This window comes from Doryrhamphus excisus, linkage group LG14 (assembly GCF_037039965.1).
Source record: "Doryrhamphus excisus strain RoL-2023G ecotype Guam linkage group LG14, RoL_Dexc_Guam_v1.1, whole genome shotgun sequence".
Classification (NCBI taxonomy): Eukaryota; Metazoa; Chordata; class Actinopteri; order Syngnathiformes; family Syngnathidae; genus Doryrhamphus; species Doryrhamphus excisus.
This window is the reverse complement of record NC_136370.1, coordinates 19,153,780-19,167,647: the sequence shown is the minus strand read 5'-3', so window position 1 is coordinate 19,167,647 and position 13,868 is coordinate 19,153,780. Positions and strand designations below refer to the sequence as shown.

The 13,868-nt window shown below is 48.9% G+C and overlaps 2 protein-coding genes across 5 annotated transcripts; both read right to left on the bottom strand.

Moving 5' to 3' along the window:
• Nucleotides 1-1,061: 1,061 nt before the first annotated feature.
• cfl2 (cofilin 2 (muscle)) lies at nt 1,062-3,495 on the bottom strand. Its single transcript, XM_058091101.2, has 4 exons — nt 3,397-3,495; nt 1,880-2,187; nt 1,721-1,797; nt 1,062-1,660 (listed from the first exon to the last, which is right to left on the bottom strand). The coding sequence occupies exons 1-4, from the start codon at nt 3,397-3,399 to the stop codon at nt 1,548-1,550; spliced, it is 501 nt and encodes a 166-aa protein (XP_057947084.1). The 5' UTR covers nt 3,400-3,495; the 3' UTR covers nt 1,062-1,547.
• A 569-nt stretch (nt 3,496-4,064) lies between these two features.
• On the bottom strand, nt 4,065-13,764 carry baz1a (bromodomain adjacent to zinc finger domain, 1A). 4 transcript variants are annotated; one of them, XM_078796069.1, is made up of 27 exons: nt 12,956-13,754; nt 12,355-12,633; nt 10,900-11,172; nt 10,747-10,834; nt 10,558-10,680; nt 10,364-10,486; nt 10,198-10,293; nt 9,965-10,103; nt 9,767-9,892; nt 9,365-9,688; nt 9,123-9,288; nt 8,965-9,050; nt 8,791-8,888; nt 7,000-7,241; nt 6,706-6,926; nt 6,497-6,627; nt 6,295-6,422; nt 6,137-6,231; nt 5,990-6,061; nt 5,835-5,917; nt 5,590-5,754; nt 5,366-5,523; nt 5,219-5,302; nt 5,067-5,143; nt 4,815-5,002; nt 4,671-4,758; nt 4,065-4,559 (listed from the first exon to the last, which is right to left on the bottom strand). In XM_078796069.1, the coding sequence occupies exons 1-27, from the start codon at nt 13,066-13,068 to the stop codon at nt 4,384-4,386; spliced, it is 3,942 nt and encodes a 1,313-aa protein (XP_078652195.1). In that variant the 5' UTR covers nt 13,069-13,754; the 3' UTR covers nt 4,065-4,383. The 4 variants fall into 4 exon arrangements, with proteins under 4 accessions (XP_078652195.1, XP_078652194.1, XP_078652193.1 ...); XM_078796068.1 differs by having other exon boundaries at nt 6,137-6,422; nt 9,365-9,685; nt 12,956-13,760; XM_078796067.1 differs by having other exon boundaries at nt 6,137-6,422; nt 6,497-6,926; nt 9,365-9,685; nt 12,956-13,764.
• Nucleotides 13,765-13,868: the final 104 nt, after the last annotated feature.

Sequence of the window (13,868 nt, the reverse complement as noted above, 5' to 3'; positions counted from 1 at the left end):
CTAAATTGAATCAATAAATCAAGTTTATTTATGAAAAGTGATGGATTTTAGGATTAAGTTTGCATTTACATAACCTCACATATGTTTTGATATATGGTTCTCAACTTTATTTGGACCACCAGCTGACATTTTATACTTTTACCCCAAACTCACCGTTTCTATCCGAATGATGTGATGCTAATTTGCATAACACTATGCTAACTTTAATGACACTATGCTAACCCCAACAAAGCTACGTTAACCTCAATGATGCTACGCTAACCTGCATAATGTTGATTGCCAAATGCAAAGCAACCTATAATTTAATTTGGACTACCAGCTGACATTTTATACTTTTACCCCAAACTCTGAATGATGCGATGCTAATTTGCATAAGACTATGCTAACTTTAATGACACTATGCTAATCCCAACAAAGCTATGTTAACCTCAGTGATGCTACGCTAATCTGTATAATGTTAATGTTGATTGCCAAATGCAAAGCAACCTATGATTTAATTCCAAATGTTATTTCTCCACTCAATTTAAAAGGCGTCAATCCTTCACCATGTGTCGTGTATTCTGCTCCGGTCCATTCTGGCCGTCACGGCGGCTGTTGACAGGGGTGTGATGAGGGACGACACAAATAGAAGCAGGATCACATTCTCAGGCCCAGCTAACACGCCCCCGAAACCAGCAACCCTTTACTTCTGGTTCCTATTGCGCCTGCACCATCTAAGGTCAAGAATGCGCAGCTCACAGGAAGTGACTCAGCTCAGACGGCAAATCTTGACTCAGCTGTTGGGATGAGGTTGAAGCAGAACCTCATTAGGGTCCAAATGGGTCTAACCATGTTTAACCAATGCCAATTTGTTCCATCATATTGGATTTCGGGCGGTTCTAAAGAGGATCTAAAGAGGTTTAAGAACCATCAAAAGCGGTTATAAGACATTCAACTATGGTCAAAGTGGTTCAGTCTTAATGACAGAAGAAGATGGAGATGGGAAAGCCGTCACCGTGCGGTGCAGCGACCACGTGGGAAGGTCCGCTTGCGATTGGAGGAGGCAGAGATGAGGCACGAGACGGGGCCACATGCTTTTATTGCAGTGGCTTCCTGTAATCTGACAAACAAGGTTCCACTTTAAGGCGTCTCTCAGCGGGAGGGAGGTCAAATCTGCTTCCTGTAGTGTTTCCAAAATAAAAGGTGCGGTGTAAGTACGTGACATTGCGAGCGAACGTAAGGCGGCGAGGAGCGAGCGTTGACGACGTGGAAGCACGGCGGAGCCGCCAACGAGAAAAAATAAATAAAAGTCACGTCAAAAGCCTCGTGATGTTTGGCAAAAGTGTGACCGCCATGAAACAACAAGTCATGTGGCAACAAAGTGGGAGGGGTTTGCATATTTCAAGTTAATGAGATCTCCTTCATTTTGGGGGCACGGGGGAGAAAAAAAAAAAAAACGCTAAGTCCTTCGGGAAACGGACACACACAGCAAGCGGCGGCATTCAAGTGGGCTCGGGGGTCCGGATGGCACGGCCATCGCCTAGGCGACGTTCTGCGGGGTGATGACATCACAGCGGCTTTCCCTCCAGTGACACCACAACGTTCCCGCCCAGCTTCTCGGCCAGCGTGCTGCGGTCCTGGATATCATCCAGCCCGTTCACCTGCCACTCGTGTTTGATTCCTGAGAAGACATGATGTCATCACTCACAGGCTCCTCCTCCTCGTCGTCTGCTCACCTCACCTGTAAACTTCTTCTTGATGGCGTCTTTGGAGCTGGCGTAGATCATCTTGCTCTTGAGGGGAGCGCCCTCTGGAGCCCTGCGCACAACACAGTACTTCCTGTTGATGACATGACCGGACCATGCGTGCTAGCATAGCATGACGGGACATCTCAACGCACCAGAAGATGAAGACCAGGTCCTCCTTCTTGGACTCCTTGGTCTCGTAGGTGGCGTCATATAGGCCGTATCTGCAGTCGTCGAGGGGAAGGAGCTTGACAAAACAGGCGTAGGGATCGTCCACCGTCTCGCCGATGTCACCCACCAGGATCTGCTTTCCCTCCTCCACGATGATCTTCTTCCTGTCGTCGCTCAGACGGAAGAGCACCGCCTTCTTCCTCTTCTTCACCTCGTCTTGCGTGGAAGACTTCCTCACCTTCATGTCGTTGAACACCCTGATGACCTCATCGTTTACGGTCACGCCTGATGCCTGCCAATCAAACACGACGCGGTTTGATGTTGCGGCGGCAGACGCCTGCGCCGGTTTTCAAAGTGGTTCAGTTTAAAGCAACACTATGTAATCGTGTTACATAACGGATCAGCCAGGACAGGTGTGTTAGCATTAGCCTAGGTGCTAACATGCTATGTGAGGTCAATCGCGCCGTACGGTTAGTTTAAAAGCGAAAACGGTGAAAACGTTCTACACTAAATTGTCTCTTTGTATTACCATCGTTATACTGTCATGTAGTGTTATAGAGTTGCGCAAGACTATAAGGATTAGACCATCAGACCAGGTCGAACCAGGAACGGGTGCATGGACGGACCAGGTCTAACCGACAAACACTTGACCGGTGGTCTAACACCAAGTTCCAGAGTACGGCGCTCCAACTGGTTTATGGTTCTCTGTCGTAATCATGCGACTTGCAATTCTCCACCAAAACGTAGGGGGCAGTGTTTTCTTGTATTTCTTGTACTATTTCCCTTGTTAGCTTAATTTATGGTAAGGAACTAATCAATGTGGTACAACTTTACACTTTTATTGTGACTGTTGACCTGAAATCGATGGAGAAGGGATGAGAAATATGGCTAATTGTCCCATGGCAACAAGTGTGGCTTTTCACTCCGCTAGAACAGAAAAACAGAAAAATAAAATATGTAGCATTACCTTCAATTTAGTGGTCAAATTTGTTTCTTGGCTCTTTTGTTCCAAAAGGTTGCTAACCCCTTGTAAGACTAGTACCAGACTACAGACTAGTATCTGATCCATTCCCGACTGCAGGTGTTAATGGCTGCTTGTGGTCAGTTCGGACCTAAGAATGCTCCTGAAACCAACCCGGGTCACTGCGGATGGTCAGGCGGTGCTGGCCTGGCTGTGGGCTAAGATGGCCGCCCCGGGGCCATACGGCCTGAGGCCTCGCACGGTCCGAGCCAATGAGGACCATTAAAACACTTCGGCGTGAACGGGCGTAAAGGGAAGCCGGTACCGCGGTGCCGGTGCCGGTGCACGGCGGTGTCGAAGCGAGCAAGCGAGCGGAGGAGCCGGCGCCGATCAAGTGCAGCGGCGGCCATGCTGGCTAACATCACGCTGACCGCACACCTTCTAACGGTCCACCGGAACCCCCAAAGCCTCCATGATTACACACACCAGTACCGCTCAGCGCACAGCGGACCTGGAGGACCGTCGAAACCCGCTTCTTACCATTCTGTCCCGGACTTTGTCGGCCAAGCTCCGCCGTCCCAAGGCTTTGGTGAGGGGGGGAAGGTAAAACCAATGTGGCCGCACAGGAGGAGAAGGGGAGGGGGGGGTAGGGGGATTGAGGTTGGGTGGGTGGGGGTCTGTGGGTTGAGGGGGTGCAGTAGGGGACATGAGCGAGGGGCGGGGCTTCATGAGATGTCAATGAGTAAATGATACATTTTACATTGAAATAAAACGTTTCAATTTAAGTCATTTCAAAATAAAGGCACACAATATTTGCTTTCACTGATACCGTTTTCGTTTACTCAATAAGCCTGCAAATGTACTAGTATTGTACTTCAAGTACCAGTACTATTCAAATCAAATATTAGAACAAGTATAAAACAAAGAAATACCAAGTCAAAAGTTATTTTCAGCTTTTATTTTCAAATGTAAGACGCGGGCTGGACATCTAACAGTCATAAATAAATAGGGTCAGGGGACATTCAACAATAAGCTGCATTCTCACCACGTCATCATCATCATCATCATCAGCAACACCTTTCATGACATTAAAGTGAGCAACATGCTAAGATAGCAACTAATAACTTAACTCTTATTTTGTAGGAATGCTGCTGGTTAACGGCCTCGGGGGGCGTGGCCACATCATGAAATGAAGTGACTGATTAAAAAAAAAAAAAAAAAAACCTAAACAAGGGGAATGTTTCATTTTGGTAGGCAGCAAGAACCCTCTTTGAACGCAAACGGTGTCCCTGAGAACTTTTCAACGCCACAGGAAGTCGCCCACAGGAAGTCACTGCCGCCGCAGCAGGTCAGAGTTCAAGTCAGTAGTTTAGTCGGATTATTCTATTTACCTTAAATTAAACTATGCCCTCTGAACATCAGGGTGAAAGGTCACAATTTGCAGCCATCCGGTGGGGTGGGGGCCAACAAGTCACCTCGTACTCGTAATAAGAGGACGGTGTGGGGGGGTCAAAAGGGCGTGCGTCCTCAGTGGCGAGATCGCTTGGCGGGCGGGGCGGTGCCGTGCTCCGACAGACCGAGTCTGCCGAGTTCCGAGTGGAAGAACTGCTGGAGGCGAATCCCAGCTTTGGCCTCGTTAGTGTGACGAGCGTTGTACTGCAGACAGTTGGAGAACATCAAGTCCACGTCCGCCATGAACTCACCTGCACGCACAATAACCAGGTTCAAAATCACGAGGCTGCGAACCGACCAAGTGGACCAACCAGAACATCAGCATGATCCGGGTTCTAGAAGGATCTGGGCGGTCTACAGACCTGCGCTGAGGTACTGGCAATTGTTGACCTTCTCTCTGATGGTGCTGAGTGCCATGGGCTTGCTGATGATGTCATAGTAGTCTGGCACCTGTGGTACACGGAGACAGGAAGTAGCGCCGTAATGCTAAGCTAACTAGCGCTCACCTGTGTGCGGGACACCAGCTTCATGAAGGGCCAGCTGTCCTCGTGGCGGACGAGCTCCACGATCAGCAGCTCGCACGCTGACAGCTCGTGGACGCCGTGGTTCCTACCGGAAGAGCGGCGTCTGGACGACGAGGGGGAGGAAGTGGAAGGGAGGACGGGCTTGCAGGGTTGGGCACGTGGAGCTGTGTCTGTGGGAGGAGTCAAGGAGCGTTAGCGCTCATGTGATGCGTATTAACTGTGAAGAAACCTCACCTGTGGTCGTTCTTTTGCCGCCGGATGTCACCATGCTGGCTTTGGAAGGAAGGGGCGTGGCCTTTTTACCCGACGGCCTGCAATCGAAAGCGCACCTTTAGAATCAGGACAGCAGTGATGGCTGCTGGATCCATCTTACTGATGATACCAACTTGGAGGATGAGGACTTTTTCTTATTCTTGGGCGTGGCCTGGTGGCTCCTGCCTTTAGGGGGCGTGGCCTGACTCTTCCTGGCGCTGCAGAGAAACAATTGCGTTATCTTATATTGCATTATCAGCTAGCATGATGTCATCACTCACTTCACAACTTCCTCAGTATCTGACTCTTCCTCTTCGGGCTCATCCTCAGACTGTTCTTCCTCTTCACGGTTGAGAGACGAATTCTGACGAGAAGGAACGGACCCGGATCTCATTTTGGGCTGACAGTCTGGACAGAACCAGTCTCCTTCCGGAACGGACTGGGTCAAAGAAAGCGCGTTAAAGAAGCTGGGCTGTAATTGGCTTGTGAGCTCCTACTGCGTCACCTGGAGGCGGGGCCTGAGACAGTGGGTGTGGTGTCCCCTGCCACAGGCGTCACATAACAGCATGTTGTCCGCGTCGCCTTTCCGTCTGCAAAGGCGGCAGCGAGCATTGAGGACGGAGCGGGACCACAGGACACTTCTCTCCAGGCTGGACAAATGCACGAACACCTGGGGGCGTGGACATGCAGAATTCAAATGAACCAATCAGAAGCGGACTGTGCTGGTCTACGGATTTAAAAAAAAAGTACCTGAGACAAACTGGAGGAGGACAGCAGAGATTCCCTCCATCGCTCCAACACCGACTTCACCAAGCGGATGCTGTCGCTGCCGTCTGACACACAAGCGTCAAAGTCGTTGTAAAATACGAAAGAAGGCGGAGCATACGTCATGTGATCATCCCTACCGTCACTGGCCTGGTCCTCATCTTTTTTCTTGCTCTTCTTAGTCTTCTGTTCTTTCTTGGAGTCTTCCTCGCCTGCAGTGGGAGGAGCTACAGTCATCAAAACATGTAGTAGAGGGCGGGGCTTAAGGGTGTTTAAACTGGACTCACCTAACGGGGCTTTGAGGAAGCGTCTCTCGATGCCGCGCTCCACGTGGGCCAGCGCCCGAGCCAGGCGATGGACCGTGGTACCTTCTGACGGAAGCCTGGAAAGACAGGAAGTGGATGTGTTTATGTCTTGGCACATGATTTTTCTCAGAGTTTCATACCTGTCTCGGGGCTTCAGGGGTACGGGGTCCACCTCCATGTCGTCCACCCGTGTGTCCGTCCCTTCGTCTGTATGCAACTCATAGTTTCCTGTCTCCAACGCTGAGCGCCACACGTGTCTGTCCATTACCTGTAAGCGTTTCGGCGCCACGTCAGGAAGACGCCACATCACATCACGAGTACTTACGCAGTACTTATCGGTACCTTGAGAGTTCCCAGACTTCCCTGGTGGATGCGGTCCTCCATGTCCAGGAGCAGGTCTCGCAGTCTCGCCTCCATGAGGGTCTCGGCTGCAGCAGTGCATTCCGGTACGGATCGCGAGGACTCCGGATCATCTGGACAAACAGGATAAGGATGTTTGGGGGCGTCACGGTGGGCGGGGTGGGGCGATGCGAGGCGTTCGCTGTACTCACCTGCACACGTGTACTTGCTGCGTTCGCACGTCTGCAGCAACTCCTGCAGACGTTCTCGCTCCTGCAACAGCGCCTCCTTTAGGCCACTCTCACGATGTCCTCGCGGGTTAAGTGCGTCTATCAGTTGGTCCAATTCCTCCACCGAGCTGTAGAAGAACCACTGGCTTGGTCGGCTCACTGGAGGCCCGCAGGTGGACTGGGGTGCGGGGCTTGAGCCAACACTGCAGGGATGAGGATCATTTGGGTCAATCCGGACCGCAACCAGAACCACAAGCAAATATCGACCTTCCCGACCTTCCCTCTGCAGGTTCCTCCAGGCTGTGCTCGCCGTCCTCTATGGTGGTGGTGGGCGGGTCTTGGGTGTGTTTTGGGCGGGGCTGCAGCATGTCCTCCGTCAGGCCAAAACTGTCCTCCTCCACAAAGAGCGCCGAGGCTGACGGAAGGAGCCAGTAGCGGCGGTACAAACGGTCTCTGCCAAGCGGCAGCAAGCTTGTGCGTGACGCCGCCTTTTGGATACGCTCTTGGAGCTGTCGTACCTGCAGGAGGGAGGGGTGTGTGTAGTTAAGTCTGTGTACCAAACACAGTATATATATATATATATATGTAGTGTACAGTCGGCGGCCTTTATCAGTGCCTCTTTTGGGTGCTAAATGAATGCAGGGTTGGGCGACCTCGTTTGTCACAGCACTCACAGAGAGAACTGCCGAGTAAGAGAAAAGTTTATTTTCCCCATTCAGATGCAGAAAATGAAAATGATTCTATTTATTTTTTTGGTTCCACTCTATTACTGTATTGAGATATTATCTTTATTGTGACCCATATACCACGAATCGTATCATGTCGTATCGTGCCGCACCGTTACCAAGACTACTGCTGGCACTCAGCTAACCATCAACTCTACCCTGACGGCACACAGGTCACCTTTCCCAGGCCCAGCTTCTTAAAGGGCCGCACACACAGAAAACTTTTGAATGCCTTATATTTGTATTCATTTAGCAATACATACATACCTTTTTTTTAGATTACAATTATAATAATTTAATAATATCATTTAGAATAATTTAATAATATCATTTAGAATAATTTAATAATAATATAATTTAGAATAATTTAATAGATTTTTAAAAGATTCTTCAACTATGCACCAGTGATAACTTAGTCATTTTAATTAATAGCGTGATTATTAAATAATACCAATAATTTAGAATAATTTAATAATATAATTTAGAATAATTTGTAATAATTTTGAATAATTTAGTAGATTTTTAAAAGATTCTTCAACTATGCACCAGTGATAATTTATTCATTTTAATTAGAGTGATAAATAATAATAATAATAATTTAGACTAATTTAATAATATAATTTAGAATAATTTAATAGATTCTTCAACTATGCACCAGTGATAATTTATTCATTTTAATTAGAGTGATTAATAATAATAATTTAGAACAATTTAATAATATAATTTAGAATAATTTGTAATAATTTAGAATATTGAATAGATTTTTAAAAGATTCTTCAACCATGCACCAGTGATAATTTATTCATTTTAATTAATAGATTATTAAATAATAATAATAATAATTTAGAATAATTTAATAATATAATTTAAAATTTGTAATAATTTAGAATTTAATAGATATTTAAAATATTCCTCAAATATGCACCAGTGATAATTTATTCATTTTAATTAATAGAGTGATTATTAAACAATAATAATTTAATAATAATAATATAATTTTTAATAATTTAGAATATTTTTTAATAATTTAGAATAATTTAATACATTTTTAAAATAGATTCTTCAACCATGCATCAGGGATTATTTATTCATTTTAATTAATAGAGTGATTATTAAATAATAATAATTTAATAATAATATAATTTTTAATAATTTTGAATATTTTTTAATAATTTAGAATAATTTAATACATTTTTAAAATAGATTCTTCAACCATGCATCAGGGATTATTTATTCATTTTAATTAATAGAGTGATTGCGCAATGTTTGAACCGCGAGTGTATCCTCCATTTGAGGCGCAGCTTAGCTTTTGTACAACTCTCCTGACCTGAAGCTAACTCACCTTCTCCTGCTCCTCCTCCTGCTCCTCTGCCGTCAGGCTGGCAGGAGGACATGGCGGGGCTTTGTGGTCAGAAGCCGTCAGTGATCCTCTGCCCCCAGCTGCAGGAAGAGGAGGTCAAAAATCAAAGCTGGTGTTTGACGTGACGTCATTTCCTGTCAGGAATGCTCCGCTTACCTTTGGTTTCATCCTGCACTTCCTGCTCCTTGAGCTTCAGACGTTGCTCCTGCTCGCGCAGACGCTCCTCTTTACGGAGACGGACCCTGGGGGAGGGCGCACGTCCATCAGCCTCAGGTCATGTTAGCGAGTGAGCGCGTGTGCACGTGTGTGTGTACCTGTGTGCGGCCTCCTCCCGCTCTCGCCGGTGCTGCTCCGCCCGGATCTCTCGCAATTCCTGCCTGGCGGCACGCTGCTGTTCCACGCATTCCTCCATCAGGTCTCTGCTGGACGCCAGAGACAGCAGCTTGCCCACCAACGCCTGCAAGATAACCAGCTTCTCACCTGCACACACACACAAAGAATGACATGACATGCATGCAGGCGCTGAGCAGGACGCCAACGAGCTACAATGGCTGACCTGGCATCAGGTCATAGACGGCCAAGCACGCCAGCCTCCTCATGAGCGCCGGCTGGGCCAAACACAGCTCCACACACGGGTCGTCTGTCAACGTGAAACCGCCTTGTTTCTGGTAGCGGAACTTGGCGTTGGCGTTGTTACAGTCGGCGCCGGACGCCAGGATGTGCAGACGTAAAATCTCAGACAGAGTGCAGCTGTCCAGGTCCACTTCCTGGAGGCTACAGCCTAGATGAAGCGAAGGCCACGCCGCGGCCGATGACGACGCAGCGCTCACAGCCAAGTCGGAGCGGTCCAAGTCATCGTCTGGAGCTTCTGACAGGTCTACTAGGTGTCCACGCACACACACACAAAATAAAATAAACATCCTGGTCCTGAAGATCACGTGTCAACTGTGTGCGTTACCTTCATCTTTAGTCACCTCCTCTTGCTCCTCGTCCAGAGCCTGGAAGATGGCTGTGATGAAGAAGAAAAGCAGCTCACAAAGAGGACCTTCTGGATCAGAACCCACCAGGGCCTCCTCCAGAACCTCTGCAGCACAAACAAAAGCGGTCCAGTTAAGTCCAGTACTGGACACACAGGAGGCGAAGAACAGGTTCTGACCAAGAGAGACTCCATCCGGAAATTCATCCTTCAGGCCAAAGTCCTCCCCAAAGGCCCGCAGGAACTCCAGAACCATCAACGCTTCTCCAAACAGCTGGGCTGGGAGACGAGTCCTTACAGGAACCGGAGTGGGTAGCTCCTGTGGGAGCAAGTTCAAGCAGACACAGAAGGTCCAGTGCTGGTTTGTGAGGGGGCGGGGGTCGGTGTCGGCGTCTCGTGGTGCATTCACAGACCTTAAGGTCGTCACACTCCATGTCCTCCCTGGGTTTGTTCCACAGCTTCAGCCGCTCTGCATACTTCTTCTTCTCCTCCTTCAACTTCTCTCGTTCCTGCAAAGACCCTCAAAAGTCTAGAACCTTCTGGACTCTATCTGGTGGATTTGACTAAATGAGGACTCACCAGATCCTTCTCCTGCTTCCTGCGCTCCTTCTCCTCTCTTCTTCTCTGCTTCTCCTCCTCAAATCTCCTCCTCTGCTCCTCCTTCAGCTTCTCCTTGTCCAGTTTCATCAGCGAAGTGCTAGCCTGCACACCATCAACACCACATTCACTTCACGACACCCAAGGTCAAAGGTCAACAGGAGCGTTCATCTCACCTGTGCAGGTGAGCCCCGCCCCTCTGCTTTGACACCAGAACTGAAAGGGAATTGTGGGGGCTCATCGGGAAAAAAGTGGGAAAAGTTCTGTTCGGAGAGCCGGTACTTGCTCACGCTGGATGCCTGCCACACAGGAAGTGACATCAGATGAGACACGACGTCCTAACGATGAGGGGGGGGGTCTCTCACCTTCAGCCTGATGGTTCCGTTAGCGGGTTCACAGTGCTGCTTGAAGAGCAGCTTCAGTCTCTCTCGGGACACCACGTTCTTCCTACGACTGAACACAACGCCACATCAAGCTCCGCCCCCACACCGCTTCTTCCTTCTAAGCGTGCGTGTCACCTGATCTGATTGGCTCTGACGACGAACGGCTTGGCATGTCCGTCTGTCGTCGTCCTGACCTCGTATTTAAACACCGAAGGACTGAGAGGCGTCTTCTGCGACCTTTCACCTGCTGACCTCTTGACCTGTGCGGTGGGACTCTGGAAGGCGTTGCCCTCTTCGTCGCTGATGACGATGGCCACGCCGTCTGCGGATGCGCTGTGACCGCTGTTGGTGGACGCGCCGTTGGTGCTGGAATGTGGAGGCAAGACCCGAAGGATCTCACACACCCGCCTGACACACACACACACACACACACACACACATTACATCATTGCTAGAGCAGGGGTTTCCAATGTGTGGCATGGGGGCCATTTCAGGCCTGTTTTTTGTTTTTTTTTAAAGGAAACGTTTTAAATAGGGCTGCATGGCGGTCGAGTGGTTAGCATGCAGACCTCACAGCTAGGAGACCAGGGTTCAATTCCACCCTCGGCCATCTCTGTGTGGAGTTTGCATGTTCTCCCCGTGCATGCGTGGGTTTTCTCCGGGTACTCCGGCTTCCTCCCACATTCCAAAAACATGCTAGGTTAATTAGCGACTCCAAATTGTCCATAGGTATGAATGTGAGTGTGAATGGTTGTTTGTCTATATGTGCCCTGTGATTGGCTGGCCACCAGTCCAGGGTGTACCCCGCCTCTTGCCCCAAGACAGCTGGGATAGGCTCCAGCACCCCCCGCGACCCCTGTGAGGATAAGCGGTAGAAAATGAATGTAATGTTTTAAATAGGGCGGCACAGCGGATGAGTGGTTAGCACACAGACCTCCCAGCTAGTAGACCAGGGTTCAATTCCACCCTCGGCCATCTCTGTGTGGAGTTTGCATGTTCTCCCCGTGCATGCGTGGGTTTTCTCCGGGTACTCCGGTTTCCTCCCACATTCCAAAAACATGCTAGGTTAATTAGCCACTCCAAATTGTCCATAGGTATGAATGTGAGTGTGAATGGTTGTTTGTCTATATGTGCCCTGTGATTGGCTGGCCACCAGTCCAGGGTGTACCCCGCCTCTTGCCCGAAGACAGCTGGGATTGGTTCCAGCACCCCCCGTGACCCTCCTGAGGCAAAAGGGTAGAAAATGAATGAATGAATGAATCTTCATACTACATGTTCTTCTTCTAATATTTGGACTTTGTTCCCATAATGTTTCCCATAATATTCCTCCAGCACCCACGCGACCCTTGTGAGGATAAGCGGTCGAAAATGAATGAATGAATGAATGTTTTTACTAATGAAATCATTAGTAAGATATAGTGTAAGAAGAGTTATCGTCGTTAGCGTGCCATTTCTGACGGCCCGAGTTTTAACAAAGTTTTGTTCAAATCCAAAATAACGTATAAAATGCATCCCCATTCATTCGTATGTACCCGACCCTCACTGGAAAAAGCTTGGTCACCCAGGACAAGAATCATCCGTCCACGCTACCTGGTTCCGTTGCGTCCGCTGACATCAACCCTCTCTCCGGCAAAGAAGCGCTCTTTGACAAACGCGTGGACATCCTCACAGAGCTCGCTCAGTCGGCCGCGGTGGCTCAGCGCCGCCAGGTGCAACAACGGGGCCACCAACACGGACGGAAAGTTCTGGAGGCTCTGCTTGGCCCGACGCTCACTCTCCTGCGCCTCCAAGTAGGTGAGACCTGCTCGCCCTGTCAGAGCGCAGCTCCACACCAGACTGTTACACAGGATGGTCCTCTCGAAGAACTCACTGCGGAGGAGGACATGTAGACTTTTAATACAACATACTTTTCATGATTAACTCAAAAGTCCCCACATTTGAATGTTTAGCAGCTCAAAAGTAAGAGAAGATGAAGATTTGACAGAATGAATGAAGTTGGTTTGGCCTGCTGGCGGCTAACAAGTGACACTAAAAGTAGCTAGCTAACTTAGCTAAGCTCACACCTGCTGCCCAAACAAAAACACGTCAACGTCAAGTTTCACTTTGAATAAACTAGCTGCTGTGGTCTGGTCTGGGGGTTAATAAGTCGAGTGACGTCACGGCAGGTGACCCCCCCCCGGGTCAGACTTACTCGTAGCTGCGAAAGACTTCGTGCGTGATACGGCAGAGGAAGACCTCCTCGTCGGGGCTCAGGTCGGCCGGAGGTTCCTGGCGGATGAAAGCCTTCCTGTGTAGGAGCGGCATCTCGGCGGCCGCTTGCGGAAGACAACGATACGATAAAGACACACGACTTCACACAACACCACACTAAAGTAGTACCGGGACCGGAACCGGACTTTCAAAATGTCTCTAAAGGCCTCGGGAGCGCGCGGGTGTCTTTTGTTAAGACGCGTGAACGAGGCGGCCGCGTGGAGACCAACTAATTGTGCCGCCTCTTTTCAAGTGTGACCCAGTCCAAACCCAACGGAACCTCCGGTACAGGACGCACCTGTTCTGGCTCAATAGTACAGCGACGGTTCGGTTGCCGATCTCGTCCCGGGTGAGTGAATGCCTCTGTAGAGGACAATCCGCGACACGAACCAACTGTCCCGGATCACCGCAGGCTTGTTGACCAAGTTTTCGTTTACTTCACGGGCCGCAACAAAGCTCGGAAATGTCTGTGTGCTAGTGTCGTGTTCCGTTAATTGGCGTGAGATGACGAGAAACGTTTCTTTGCACTAAAGCAGCGGCGCTTCGACGACACTGGCAGTCCAAATGTCACACTTTACTTTTAAATATTTGCAAGACGTTTTTAGTTTTCACCGCCGAGCTGAATTTTACGTATAATATATACATATACACACATATTTACGTGCACATACAGTACATATAGAAACACGTGCATGTATATGGAGCAAACAAATATATATTTCAGTACTTTACATAGTCAGGTATGGTACAAACCGAGATGACCTGATTTCCTCCACCGTCCCGTGAACGCACCACGCTGAATGAATCAGTAGGCGGAGCTCAACAGTCACTCACAGCAGCGGTTGGTTGGCGGT

What these genes read in the sequence shown, in the direction of transcription:
- cfl2 (XM_058091101.2), bottom strand. An exon ending in GACCTGGTCTTCATCTTCTG is followed by an intron (nt 1,798 to 1,879) that starts GTGCGTTGAGAT and finishes TGTTGTGCGCAG; the next exon opens with GGCTCCAGAGGGCGCTCCCC. An exon ending in CATCAAGAAGAAGTTTACAG is followed by an intron (nt 1,661 to 1,720) that starts GTGAGGTGAGCA and finishes ATGTCTTCTCAG; the next exon opens with GAATCAAACACGAGTGGCAG.
- baz1a (XM_078796066.1), bottom strand. Translation starts at nt 13,068, where the DNA reads ATGCCGCTCCTACACAGGAAGGCTTTCATCCGCCAGGAACCTCCGGCC. An exon ending in GAAGTCTTTCGCAGCTACGA is followed by an intron (nt 12,634 to 12,955) that starts GTAAGTCTGACC and finishes CCTCCTCCGCAG; the next exon opens with TGAGTTCTTCGAGAGGACCA. An exon ending in CGGGAGGAGGCCGCACACAG is followed by an intron (nt 9,051 to 9,122) that starts GTACACACACAC and finishes GCCCTCCCCCAG; the next exon opens with GGTCCGTCTCCGTAAAGAGG.